Source organism: Microchirus variegatus (genome assembly GCF_963457635.1).
Source record: "Microchirus variegatus genome assembly, chromosome: 7".
Classification (NCBI taxonomy): domain Eukaryota; kingdom Metazoa; phylum Chordata; class Actinopteri; order Pleuronectiformes; family Soleidae; genus Microchirus; species Microchirus variegatus.
In genome coordinates, this window is record NC_139808.1 from 21773762 (window position 1) to 21788394 (window position 14633).

The following is a 14633-nucleotide window of genomic DNA, read 5'->3' on the forward strand; positions in this document are numbered from 1 at the left end:
ATGGAAGGACTGATTCATTTTAATCCAATTGTCTTTAAAAAAGATGTTTGCTTTGAAAAATGATTTCAGTATCATAAATACTGCATGTTGAGGTCAGTCATTCAACATGCCAGCAGAATATTAACTTAAATTAGATGTTGTTGTATGTTGACATCTTCATTAACGGTATTTGTTACATATATGTTTAGTCTTCTTTGTGAACTCCTTGCTTATTTGCACTGTGCTTTCTATTGGACACACACAAATATTCAGATTCTACATAGATGTTCACAGTGTGTTTATTTCTTAGTCAATGCTTTTTATTTATTATTATTGTGTGTTTATGTATAGTTTTAAGTTTATTTTCAAGTTTGTTATTTACATTTAGATGTTATTATATTATATTGTCATATTCATTCATCTGTACAGTAACTGTTTCTCTCAATTGAATCTGCTCTAATCTTTCTCAATCCAGAGCCTTTTGTTATCGTTGTTTGATTGTTAAGCACCAAAACACTGAAGCAAACGCTTTAATTCATGGCAATAAAACTAATTCCGATGAGAAATGGCCTCGGAACTGTTGTGCTCCCGTGCTGTAGAGGGCGCTGAGCCGTGATTATGACCCACCTCACTTTGACTTGTTAAGCTTACGCGGCTTCCGTACACAGCGTGGATTTCAATGACATTCTGAGCTTGCATGTCTTCATGAGTTTTGCTTCTGCTCCTCTCCACAGCGATGTCGTTAACCTTTTTATTCAGAATAGTCGCTAGAGATGCTGCAAAGGTGAGCAGATTCAAACGTATTACATGTCCTTGCATTTTTAATCTAAATGTTACCGTATGTTTGAGCTGTTATGAACTGCTTTGCTAGTTAGCATTTGTAGGAGTTGCCAGCTAATCACTTCCATTGAGTTACGTGGCTAATTCATTCATAATCCATGTTTATGAAATCATAAATAAACGTGGTTGGTTGTCTCTAGGTGATATTTTGCTTTAAGTGTCATTTGTTGAGGAAGAGGGTTGGTACATCTTCTACAGTAGTGCTGGAAGCTATGGCCAAAAGGTTATCACAACCAACAGTCATTCAATATCACTTATAATCACAATAAGTTGCAGATAATTAAATTATTCATTTTTGATCATGAGTGAAAGTTAAATTAACAAGTACTGTGTGGTTTTATTGACAACCTTTCAGCTAAACTCAAGCAAGTCTATCTTCACTGGACTCACAACACTCCACACCATTCTTCATGACATGGATGATTGAACTGAGAACCTTCACTGATTATGTGGTTTTATACACTCAATGACCATTTCATTAAGTACATTAGACATCTAATACAGCGACTGTATTGGTTCCCGATGTAGTTTTCCTGTAACCCATCTGCTTCAAGGTTCAAAGTGCTGTGTGTTCAGAGAGGTCAACTGCATACCTTGTTGTAACAAATTGTTATTTGTGTTACTGTTGCCTGTTTGTCATTTCAAACCAGTCTCGTCATTTTCCTCTGACCTCTGGCATTGACGATATATTATGTAGAAGTCCTGCTGCTCACTGGATATTTTCTCTGTAAACCACAGAGACATTTGCTGATCTACATCCCAGTAGATCAGCAGTTTCTGAAAAAAGTCAGACCAGCCCATCTGGCACCAACAAACATGCCATGTTCAATGTCACACATTCACCCTCTGATGCTTAGTTTGAACTTGGACAGGCTGTCTTGACATACATTGATTTGCTGTCACCTCTGTCGCTGGGCTTTGTGGAGTAATAATGTATATTTCACCCTGTTCCATCTGTGCTTCCCAGGTCGGTCTTTCCCAGCATGTGCAGTTGTTACATAGTGGTTGTCAGCTCCGGGCAGCAGACAAAACCCTCCTAATGAAACTGCGGAAAAGCACTGGCTACACTTTCATCAACTGCAAGAAAGCACTGGAAAAGTTTGATAATGATGTCACACAGGTTATCATCTCTCCATCTCTAGATGTGATACAACTTCATAACTCTGTGTGTTGGAAATAGGAAGTGGCACCTGAAACAACAAGCTGTGTGACAGTGTCATTGTGATTCTTTCAGGCAGAGAGCTGGCTGCAAGAGCAGGCCCAGAAAGAGGGCTGGAGCAAGGCACACAAACTTGAGGGCCGCAAAGCTAAAGATGGTCTCATTGGTTTGTTTGTTAGAGATCAGGCTGCAGTTATGGTGGAGGTAAGGCTAGTGTAAGCTAATACTGACATTGTCATTTCTAATGATCTGTGTCAATATCTGTTGGGCTTGATGGCAGTCAGTGATATCATTGTTCCTCTTTCTGTCTGGTTGATGCAGGTGAACTGTGAGACAGACTTTGTCGCCCGCAATGAGAAGTTTCAGCAGCTGGTTAAAAATGTGGCCTTTGCCACACTGGCTCACCACCTGAATAAAACTCAGGGCCAAGCCAGTTATATCAAGGTAAAGATGCTTGAAAAAGATTGCTGGAAGGATCTTTTATTTAATGAGCATTTGTTTGTTGTTGATTTTGTAATGACGTGAGCTACAGTGGTGTGATGATCATTCTTTTGTTTTGTCAACAGTTTCCTTTAATCTTTAGTCAAATACTAAATTGGGCTAATCATCAATTGTTTCCATGTGGGATAAAAAGCCAAATGCTAATTTAATCCCATAATTGATCGATAAAATTACTGTATATAATATAAAACAGATGTCATCATGGGAAATTAGATATTCATACTAGATATATTGATGACAAATATTACCTTAACCTTTATGGTGTATATACATATATATATATATATATACCATAAACTATCCTATACATCACTAACCCTGTACGACAGTACTGCTTATGTAAGTTGTGGAAAGCTAAAATTTAAACTCCAATTTATTTATTTCAAAATAATTTTGCAGCCCTATTTTTGTATAAAAGAAAACACAATTCACACGTTCACATTTTCTAATTGACATCTTATAATAACCAAATAACCAAATTCCATGGGTTCAGCTCCTCAGATATCAACATGAGGCGTTTTATAAGATTTTTTCCATAGGAACCTTTTCTTCACTGTGACTGCCAACATATTATTTGTTTTCAGAGTGTCATGCAAAGTGAAGAGTTAAACAAACTCAGTGTGGGTGAGGGATCTTCACTTGCAGACCAGGTGGCTCTTACAATAGGTGAGTAAGAACATTTTTTACTGTGACATAATGCTTTTCAATTTTCTAAATTTGACACATTATGTTTCCCCTGTGCCTGGATCAGCAATTATTTTATACGGTTTTCACACTGATTATGTAATAGATTTCAATGTTCAAGTTAATCTTGCCCTAACCTTCATTTTTATGTATCCTCATGTTTAAAAAAACAAAAAGTGCAAAAAAAAAATCACATTTGGCTTTTGTTTAAGTGCAAGATGACAGGATTGTGACATATTTCTGACTGTATTAAGTTTTACAGTCTAGTTTTGGTTTATGGTTTAATATCACTAGTTATGGACAAAGGATAAAATTGACAAGATGCAATATATTTTAACTACATAACGTAACTATGGTGCATCATTTCAACAGCTAAAGAGACTTATATTTCTCTCATATTTTGACAAATACCAAAAAACAAAAATACAAAAGAATGAATACTTGATTTGCATCCAAATCAAATGGCCTGAAATATGACTTCTGATGGCAGCCACAGAACAGCACTACAACTGATCAGGGTAAAGACACAAATGACAAACCACATGGCTAAAGAAAGTAAAGCAGTTGTTTGTCCTTTAGCAAATACATACTGTAACATTGTTTGCTCATCATTTACTGTGTATATTCAACAGCACTCTGGTTTCCATGCAAACTTAAGGCACCATTCATTAATAGAATGTTCCTATTTCTCTCAGGTCGCCTTGGTGAGAACATGTCACTGAAACGAGCGGTGACAGTTGGTGTCCCTCCCGAATGGCACATTGCATCCTACGTGCACGGTGATGTGAGCTGCCACAATGAAATGGCTATGGGGAGCTATGGTGCCCTGGTCATTTTCCAGGGTGGAAAGGAGGAAGAACAGGAAGCTTTAGGTCGTAAGCTTGGACAGCACATTGTGGGAGAAGCCCCCCTCTCCCTGGGCAACATGGATGACCTGCCCTGTGGTGAGAGTGAGACACGTCTGCTCTCTCAGACCTTTCTGGGAGATCCCAGCAGGACTGTTGCAGAGTTCCTCAGGGGTAAACAGGCTCGAGTGTTGGACTTTGTCCGATTTCACTGTGGAGAGGCAGCCAGTGAGAAAGCAGAGTGAATGAAGGGAAAAAATCAATGTCTTTGTTTCATCTGACAAGAGCCTGGTTACCCTCTTAAATACAGACTGTCACACATTGTCGCCATGAATTTAAAAGCAGAATATATGTATAAGCCTACAAACACTGGTGCCCAATGAAGAAATCAGTCCAACAATAAAATGTCATTTTATCTGAAAATCAAAGTCCAAGTTACTTTTGTATGATTTGTAATACTGCAAATTGCATGATTTACTGTTTTTGTATACATGTCTTTCTTCACTTGTTTTTCAGTGTAATCATTCTTGAATATTAGTCAATATTAACTTCTTCCAAATGTGGGGCTATGCAAAAGTGTTGGCCAATCTTTATGTTTTAAATTTGAAATGAAAAGACTTATTTAGATGTAAATATACTTGTTACATGAATAAATACTTGTTCCGTCGATTTCAGATAACTACTATTGCCTATTGTTGACATCAGTTCTTAAAAGACTATGACCTCAAGTCTCACAGCCGACAAACAACTTGACATGCTTGTTGATAAGGACATCCTCTGGTAAGTGAAGAGCAATGTCGTTTCCTGATGCACTTGGGAAAGAGAAGAATGAACACAGAGATGTACAACAACATATGACTTCACTTTTGTTATGAAATTAGGGAATGAGGAGAAATTCAAATTGATACACCAGCATAAAGGTTAGCAGCAATGTAATATACAGTATAGCATATATTTAACAGAAAGGAGATATGATGAGAAATTAAATGCAGACTAAATATGTCAAATAATTATAGTACAGATAACAGGATTTAAAAAAAAATTTTTTTTAGTAGATAATATTAAGGGCCCACAGTTGGTGTAGTGGTCAGCACTCTTGCCTTTGCAGCAAGAAGACCCGGGTTCCTGGGTTCGAGTCCCGTTTGGAACAACTTCAGAACAAGGGCCTTTCTGCAAGGAAAGGCCCTTGTATGGTATATACCCCGCCTATCGCCCAATGTCTGCTGAGATAGGCACAGCGACCCTCTGGTGGAGGATAAAGCGGTAGATAATGGATGGATAATATGGTGATACAAATATTCAAATTAGTATTATTTTATACAATTGACCTACAAACGTCCATGGTTGAGAGACTGCATTCTGTAGTCTCATAGCTAGATGTCGCTACACACCTGACCTTTAAAACCATTGTTAACCATGTATACATCCATGTTGTTAACTGCTTCTCTTGAAAAATAAAAAAAACTCGCTTCGAGGCTTGTGATTGGCTGTTTACAAGCTACAGTGACGTCATCAGGGATGTGGCGGAGGAGGAAGTTACTTGAGTCTGTACCTCAGCCCGAAGCAGAGCCGCTCCTGTCCTTATTTGGTGTTTTATAAGCAGCAGCAAACATGGTAAGTGAGGACATTGTTGTACATTGCTATGTGTACTCTTTTCGGTTAAAGCTTATAGTGTGAAAACTACATGTCCGTCGATGTTCTTTTTAAATATATAAACAAATGTAACCCAGTTGACGTTAAGCTAGCTGCGTATCTGCTTCGGCCTTCTCTAAAACGTCAAGCCTTTAGCTACAATTCTTAAGTTGACTTTGGAGTCTATGGAGGATTAACTTTGATATTTGTTGATTAATGTAAAACTAACGTGTGTCTTTATTTCCGTCCCAACCGCGATCCCCTCCCCCCGTGTGTTTCCCTGCCTCAACCAGTCTGACTTCTCTGAGGACCAAATCTTCGGTGAGTTTACGCCTGGTCACCACTGAAAACGGATTGTCTGATCGATAAACTGCTTTATGATCCATAAAGTGAACTGTAGTCATAATATATCATCATGATTTTTAAAATCGCTCTTTGACTTGTGTGAGCCTGGAGCTGCTGTCACTGGATTCCTGCAGGTATCGCACTGTCTGACTGAGCTGCTTTAAACTCATACCTATAACTGTGGTGTGGTTCAGGTGTGACAAACTAAAGAAAGTACTCGGAGAGCACACACTAGGGCTGCATAATATATCCAAGCTGTGACCGCCAGTGTGATATCACCATGTGCAATAAACGTGCATATAATGTACTGGATTAAATATAGACGGTTCATTGCGCTAGTTTTGCTTGATCAAACGGCTACCTTTTTATTTGAAAGCCTAGCACACTTTGCTTAAATACCAGCTCATACTGCAACACCCTCATACCCACATTAATAAAGACGTTTAGCTATTGTTTTGTTTAGAGTACAGGAAACGTGTTTAATGGGGCATTAAAATGTTTCTCTGCCTGGGTCGATATGATTCCCTGAGCAGAAAAACTGAATAACAGTATTTTGTCAAGTTAAATTGCAGGACTGAACATTGTTTACACATATTGCTTGTTGACTCATAATCGTGCAGCCCTTGTGCAAACTTCTGCCAAGTGTTTATCAAAATAATAAATAAATACATAGTCCTGAATCCACATCCTTGGAAAACCTTTGGAATATTTTGAGCAAAGTTTGTCAAACAAATGCCAGCAAAACATCCTTGGCAGAGGTGAAGATGTGTGAATACTTGAGGAATGTTGTGTTAACTTGTTAACATTTTGTTTGTATTTATTGCATGCTGAGTGCATACGCGTATGTGTGGCATGTCAGCATTAATGACAGACAGGGCGTGGTAAAGGAAGTTGGCTCTATTCTTTTGTGCCACTCACTAAAACATCAGCCGGCAGTAACACTGATGGTGGAAATGTAAATATTTAGTGTCATTGTTAAACACAAACGTAGTCTAACAATTGGAGAAGAAAGAGTTTATGTTTGAAGATGGTGTTTGCCATAGAAAAGTAGCATGGATTGATGATAAAGCAGATCAACAATTTTTAGACCTCCTGTCTTAATTTCTCCTGTAATGTTCATTCAATCTACTGCTGGGCTGTATGTGAACGCCACCTGTCCCCCATGTCAGAATTTAAGGAGGCCTTCTGTTTGTTTGACCGGACCGGTGAGGGGAAAATCACCTACAGCCAGTGTGGTGATGTCATGCGGGCCCTCGGACAGAACCCCAACAATGCTGAAGTACTCAAAGTCCTGGGAAACCCTAAAAGTGAAGGTACAACCAACACACTACGAAAATAATTTTAATGCAGTGTTTATAAGGCTGACTTTTTACAATGAGAGTTGTATTTTTTATTTATTTTAGAATTTGTTGTTCACAAATGCTAATTCTAACACAGTTAGTTTTACATAAGTGGAAGTATGCAATAGATTTGCTAATTGTCTGTCAACTAGGTCTAATGCCGATACATTCAATAAAAGGAGAAGAACATGACCAAAGGTGATTTCTGTACACTGACACACAAAAAACACAAACAATATTGTGTCATGATCTATTTGAATGTCTTGTTTTTCCCCATTCCCTTCACATTGTTGCTCAGAAGCAATGATCAACAGATCTCTACCCTAAACCTTATGGACCAGTGTTTTTTAACTATTGATAATTGCATAATATACCAAACTGAACTGAAAATTATGTAATGTAACATTTGGTGGAATTAAATGATTGAAATTATCCTGAAAAGCTTTAATGTTAACCATGATCATCACAATGATTGATACATGTCACAGATAAATAGGCATTCAGCCAGTGCTGATATCTGCCATTAATTGCATATACTGGGACAGAACACAAGAAGAACTGGCAAGTACCCACAGAAGCTTCCTGACTTCACGTTCATGTTCTCTTTTCTTATTCATTCTTCTGCAGAGATGAACTACAAAGTGCTGGATTTTGAGCAGTTCCTGCCCATGTTCCAGGCCATTGCTAAGAACAAGGACCAGGGTTCCTTTGAGGATATGGTAGAGGGCCTTCGGGTGTTTGACAAAGAGGGAAATGGCACAGTGATGGGAGCAGAGTTACGCCATGTCCTCTGCACACTAGGTAAACCCTTAAGTATCTGTGAGACACGGTGGTCGTCCTCATCACATAATCCAAACTAACTCACATTCTCGTCATTCGTGTTAGCTTAAGTAAACTTCCCTCAGGTGATCCTTCTCAGCCAGAGAAGATGTAAACAAGCCTCTCTCTACAGCAACTCTAACATGGTTAACAAATATTGTTTGTGTACCAGGTGAAAAAATGTCAGAGGAGGAGGTGGAGACTCTTTTAGTGGGACATGAGGATACCAATGGCTGCATCAACTATGAAGGTAAAACCATGATAATATTTACAGCGATAATATGTGCATGGGTAAAAAAAACATGACACAAAATGTAGTCTACAAAGATGTGTGAACTATGATTAGTCATAGTTACATTACAGTTCAAAAGTCTCCAGACACCACCACCTTTGTTGATTTGTCTGTCAAATTCTGTTAAGTTAAAGTTAAACTTGTATATAATGATCAAGCTTGTCTTGAATAAACCTGCTGTAATATACATGCTGTTGCTCAAGTGCAATGGTAGGTCACAGTAAATACTTTACTTTTACCTGTAGAAGGTGGTTTTCTCCTGAAACTTTAAAACTGCATACACGGTTTCCATATTTTCTTAAGAACATTACTTCGAAACAAAATCTAAAATCAAATTGCAATCTTAAATCTGTCAGAAGCATCTAGATTTATTTTTTTTATTTTCTAAATGATTTAGCCTTAGTCTGCATATACATTTCAGATATCAGTAATTCTATTTTATTTTTTTTGTCCAAATTACTCGATGTCACTTCTCCCATTTCTGTGTATGGGGTTTGTCATTACAGAAATCCTTAATCCAATCTAAATCCCCACAGTGTGAGTCATTGAAGCTATCTTTAACTTAAATTGTAAATAGTATGGATCATTTTAGTCCTAGATATCCACAATCCATACTGAGCTGTCTTAACTGAATTAAAGATGTATCTATAATGACTATACTGCGACTTCATTTGTCTTGGGAAGAATGACATTATGTGCAATGAGAGTTGTGTCTAGAAAAATGTAATTGTCAGTATCTTAACTGTTAATGTGAATGATTTGATATTTTAAAAGCCTATCCACAATAATTATTAAAGAGCCCATATTATACCCTATTACCCCAAGTTAAACTAGTTCCTGATGCCCTAATGAACATGTCTGTGTCATGCTTTAGTCAAAATATCATAAGGATGAAGCACAATAGCAGTTCAATAACCCTGCCAAAACAGCACTTCTCAGAATGCTCGGTTTTGTGCCTGGTCATTTACATGTGAATGAGACCCAGGTAAACACACACCTACTGCTTCCAGGGGAGTGTCGATCTAACTATCCACAGCCATACTGTCGCCACTTATCACCTATTGTCATGCACCGTCGTCCCAACCCCCGCTCCATATACCCCATAGTAATGTCCGTTTACCCGTTGTTACTGCGTTTCACCGTATTGCATAGAGTGACCACGATTTTGGCTTCTCACGATCATAAAAACATTAGCATCGAAGAAAAACGATTAATGCGCAGCGCGGCTTGTATGTAAATTCCTATGCTAGAAAAACACCTTGAATGCACCAGTGTCTGCAAGTGACGTGTGTGGATCAATAATGAGGAGAGAACGTGGAAACACGACAGAAAGGCAGCCTTTGGTTGAAAAGAAATGTAGGACAACATCTACATCTTTCTGCAGTGCTTTCAAACGTGTGCTCTTCATATTATTGATCCACACGTCACTCGCTAACTGCAGGCACGTAACTGGTGCGTTCAAGGTGTTTTTCTATAATTGGAATTTACCTACACGATCAACAACAAAGGGCTTTTGAAGCTTGTGAACATTTTTTTCATAAATAAAATATATCCACTGGACACACAAGTCCTCTGAGGCTAGAAGTTTGTGTAAAATACTGTGCTCCGCTGTGCAGCCATTCCTCCCTCGCCTGCACTCTCGTATTTCACAGGGACAAGGAGGAGCTACGGTGAAGCTGTGAAGTACTCTGCCTGGCGGGGTGCCAACATTCACGGTGAAATTTGTCGCTATGTCGTAATTCCGCGGGAGGTTTAACCGTCGCGTGTTTTATCGCCTATACTTACACTAAGTGGAACCACTAAAACATGACTGAGTCTTGTTTTTTCACATTTTGGGGACTGGTATGGCCCCCTGAGTCCCAAATATCAGTACTAAAATGATTAAAAAGTTGATTTTGCACAATATGGGCATTTAAATAAAAATGGCTTGCTATGGTGAAAAAACTCCTCCTTAGAAAGTCCTCCTTAGTTTTCATCTCCAGGCTCTGGTGTAGTAACAGCTCAGAAAGTCGCTGCTGCCCACAGGCTTTGCATTCTTTCAGAGAGAGAGTTTGCACTTGTCTCAACATGCAGTGGTGGAGCAGTGAACCTGTTTTTAGTTTACAACCCACAGAGCAGTTTGCTTCAGTCTCACACTAACTCTGTCATGCTTAACAGAGTGGCTCTTTCAAACGATGCATCATCATATCATGCATGATGTGTGCAAATTGGCACTATCAAGTTTTTAAACGTCTATGCAACGATGAAACACAGACTGAAGCTCCTCACATTCCCTGAATGTGTGCAGCAGAAGCTCTCCTTGTTGCAGCAGTGAGCGAGATTCAGTGTCACATGACCACTAGTGGGCCTACATGATCACATGACCTCCCTGCCACAAAGGTTAGCCACTTGTGATTATGCTAATAGATAGAAAACATGAAGTCTTATAATAATTGTAAGTATTCTCTTGCTTATTTACTGCATAATTGACCTTTTTATAGTAGAGCATAGAGGTCAATGTTTCTGAGGGCCCTTCCATCTCTGCTAGTACTATGAGCAGTCCTAGTTTATCTTGTGACTATAAATAAATAAAGCAACAACTCAACTTCATATAAACAATTGAATGACGCTTCAATAGTTGCTGTTGAATTCTAATGCTGAGTTTCTCTCCTGACAGATCTCGTCCGGATGGTGATGAGCGGTTGAGGAGTTCTGAAACACACTTCCAGCTTTAACGTTAATCCTAAAAATGTTTTCCCTCCTTTCTGTCCTGTCTTGCCCCCCCTCCCATCCATATCATTCCATTTCCAACAAGTGTGTTTTGTTTTTGAAATGTCTTTTTCTTTTTTTCTTTTTTTCTTTTTTAAGTGCCTTTTTTTAACCTAATGTGACAAGACCTCGTCTCGTGTTCCAGTTTGGTGTCATAGGCAGTTACTTCCACTTGATGATTAACTCTGTCAACTTTGTCAATCAGCCACTCTCTGACTCTTTTTTTTGGGATATGAGAATGTGAAATGTTACATTCAACAACATTGAATAAAAGTCCTGAATTATAAAGAGACATTTCTATCAGCCTGTCAGTCTTTGCTTTAATACTTCTTTATAGCTTATAGTTAATACACTTAATCCTTTACAAATCCAGCCCAGTCCAACTTTATTTGTAAAGCACTTTAAAACCACTACAGTGGACTAAATTCTGTACATAATGATAAATGAATAAAAGACTCGCACAAAGCTCACACAAGGGAATAAAATTCTTAAAATAAATTACAATAAAAACAACTTAAATAGTGTCAAAGGCCAATGAAAAGAGATTAAATTTAAGAATAGATTTTGAAAATAGACAGGGAAGAGATCATTCCACCACTTATTAGTAAGTGCACGGTCTGAGCTTGCATTAAGTTTTTGGCCCACTGAAGAGCAGCTGACTTGAGTGAGTGGGCAGGGCAAGGTGATTTAAAAATGAATCTTAAAACAAATCCAATATTCTGTTACAACTACACTGGAAAAAGTCTTAAACTAGTATGAAATATGTTCTAATATATTACAAAACATCAGTAAATCATATTAAAATACACTATATGGACAAAAGTACCATCAATCATTCTCCACTATTAAAGTAACACAAAGTATAATTTGCTACAGTTGGTAAATGGTAATGTTTGTTAAACCTCATGAAATACAGTATATGGACAAAAGTATTTGGACACCTGACCATTACACCAACAGCAACTGTAATGATGTATTTAAATACATATGCAGTACATGGATATGGAGTTGGTCCCTTTTTGGAGCTATAACAGCGTCTACACTTCTTGGAAGAGTTAGATTTGAGTGTTTTTGTGTTCCATTCATTCTGAAGATCATTTATGAGGTCAGACACTGATGTTGGACAAGAAGGTCTGGCTCACAATCAGTTCATCCCAAAGGTGCCCAATGGTGCTGAGGTCAGGGTTCTGTGTGGGCCAGTCAATGTCTTCCACACTAAACTTGTCAAACCATGTCTCAATGTTATAATCCACCTCCTATTATTGAGACATTTCACTTAAGGACAATACAGTTCATTATCATTTATTTTATAGCTTTTGAGGTCTTAATGTTGGGACTAAAGCAGTGAACCAGTTGCCTTCCATAGCACTATGCTAAAGAAAACAATAGCACAGAAAGTGTGGCCAAAGGCTATATAGTAGATGTAAAATTTAGAAGGTATAATACAAGCAATAAAATGTGAACAAAACATAATAATAAATAATACATTAGCTATACAGTACAGTACAGTACAGTAAGGTATGACGGCATTCAACTAAGTTGTCTTTATAGACAGCAATAATGGAAAGTAAATTAGGTTTGACACAATTAATGAAGGAAGTCATTACTTGTTAAATAGAAAATAGAATAGAAATACTTTATTCATCCCCAAGGGGAAATTGTTGGTATAAATGATAATGCTAAATGATAATGCTTACCATAAATCGTAATATATATGCAATTAGATGCTTGATTTCAGTGCTTGCTTTTAATTTCTCACTCTGATATCAGACTTCACCATTGTTTACACATAGATTCGTCAGCAGAAACTTTGTCGTAAAAGCACAGGTGACTTTCGTTGACGGCAGCCATTTTGATAGATTCTTAGCAGGAAAATCACAGGTGTTACTAATCACATTAACGATGGCTCTGGTCAGCTCATATGAGTCAGTGTGACAGAGGAAGTCAAAGACAGCACTGCCATCAAGTAAGTATTTACTCCTGTACATTTACTTGTAAAGGGCCTGAGTCTTTCATTCTTCTCTGAAAAACTACTCGTTTGATAATTGTGATAATTTTAGAAAAATAATAAAACCACTCACACATCCACTCCTCTTCACATCTTTATTCCCCCCCCCCCACATGTTTTTTTTAATTAAAACCTTAATCGTCCCATGTTTTCTTCTTCCTTGTTTTTCTCCCCCGTACAAACCAGAGTAACTGTCAGCACTAATGTGATGATTTACTGAGGAAAAAAAAATTCTACTGTATAATAACCAATGCAACAGCTGCTACCTTCAGCATAGTGAAAAACATACAGAAACTGAACGGACACAGATTTCATATCACAAAGTCCACACATTTGTAGTAATAACACAGATAAAAGAAGTCCATTGATGCTCACAGCTGTGGTGAGGACAGCAATATTGGCTTGTTGGACGTAACCTGTAAAGTCTCACCTCTTAAATGGATTATAGTTCATGACACTGACATTATGCCACGTGTAGAATGAAGCCATGTTTTCTTTTACTAGATGACACTCGATCAAAATGGCACTGGAATTAAAAACTGAGCGGTAATATGGTTTACTGAACTGAATGGCATGCGTTCACATACACACATGCTCACAGTCACATCTCGGACAAATCCAACCGACCTGTCTGAATCATACACAACACTGGAGAGGGTAAATATAGGCTACAAATGTAATCGTGTACAGTTACAATGTTGACGTATCAAAGAAAGAAGATGGAAAAATGGACAGTAAAAAATATAAAAATTGATAGGATTAAAAAGTGAGGATATTGTTGCAGATATTAAGGACACAATTCTCCATTGTCAGCCATTTAAGGTGCAATCTCCCTTGTTTTTGACAGCATTAACATTTCTTCCATTTGTAACTTGAAATACACCAGCAAAAAACAAGCTGTTCAGATAAAGAAGAAGAAAAAAAATACCCTTCATTTTCCCAAAAACAGCACAATAAAACTCACTGAATAAATGTGATTATAAAAACATTTTGGTTTTGCAATTTAAAAAAAAAAAAAAATCATTCATAAACATAAATGTGGTCACTGGTGGAATCATTATTCCCAAACTGCCTTCGTAAATTGCTCACAAAACTACAACCTGGATGCTTTGAGCTCATCTAGATTTGTAACACTGAAGTGCCAAACTGACACGCTGATTAGTGCTGTGGAAAAGGGGCATCGTAAAGATCACAAAAACATGGTCTTTTCAAGACCTAACACTGTCAGTAAATATTTCCCATATTTTCTTTCATTACAGGGCAACAAAAAATGTTTTTGTAACAGAAAATTCAGTTTACAGTACGTCTTCTTCAAACTGCATCCAAACAAACTGACTGGCTTCTGATTTCATTATTTTTCATTCACTTTAGACCTCTCTCTGGAAAGAGACATTATTATTTTTTTAGACATGTGTCCTTCAAGAAACCCCCCCATAGAGTC

At 37.7% G+C, this 14633-nt stretch overlaps 2 protein-coding genes across 3 annotated transcripts; both read left to right on the forward strand.

Annotated features, from left to right (window-relative positions):
* Window positions 1-658: 658 nt before the first annotated feature.
* tsfm (Ts translation elongation factor, mitochondrial) lies at window positions 659-4394 on the forward strand. Its single transcript, XM_083892474.1, has 6 exons — window positions 659-763; window positions 1787-1939; window positions 2054-2182; window positions 2300-2422; window positions 3064-3145; window positions 3859-4394. The coding sequence occupies exons 1-6, from the start codon at window positions 716-718 to the stop codon at window positions 4251-4253; spliced, it is 930 nt and encodes a 309-aa protein (XP_083748600.1). The 5' UTR covers window positions 659-715; the 3' UTR covers window positions 4254-4394.
* Window positions 4395-5539: 1145 nt separating this feature from the next.
* Window positions 5540-11465, forward strand: myl6 (myosin, light chain 6, alkali, smooth muscle and non-muscle). 2 transcript variants are annotated; one of them, XM_083892119.1, is made up of 7 exons: window positions 5547-5622; window positions 5934-5961; window positions 6090-6119; window positions 7155-7298; window positions 7953-8126; window positions 8317-8394; window positions 11093-11465. In XM_083892119.1, the coding sequence occupies exons 1-7, from the start codon at window positions 5620-5622 to the stop codon at window positions 11119-11121; spliced, it is 486 nt and encodes a 161-aa protein (XP_083748245.1). In that variant the 5' UTR covers window positions 5547-5619; the 3' UTR covers window positions 11122-11465. The 2 variants fall into 2 exon arrangements, with proteins under 2 accessions (XP_083748246.1, XP_083748245.1); XM_083892120.1 differs by lacking the exon at window positions 6090-6119 and having other exon boundaries at window positions 5540-5622.
* Window positions 11466-14633: the final 3168 nt, after the last annotated feature.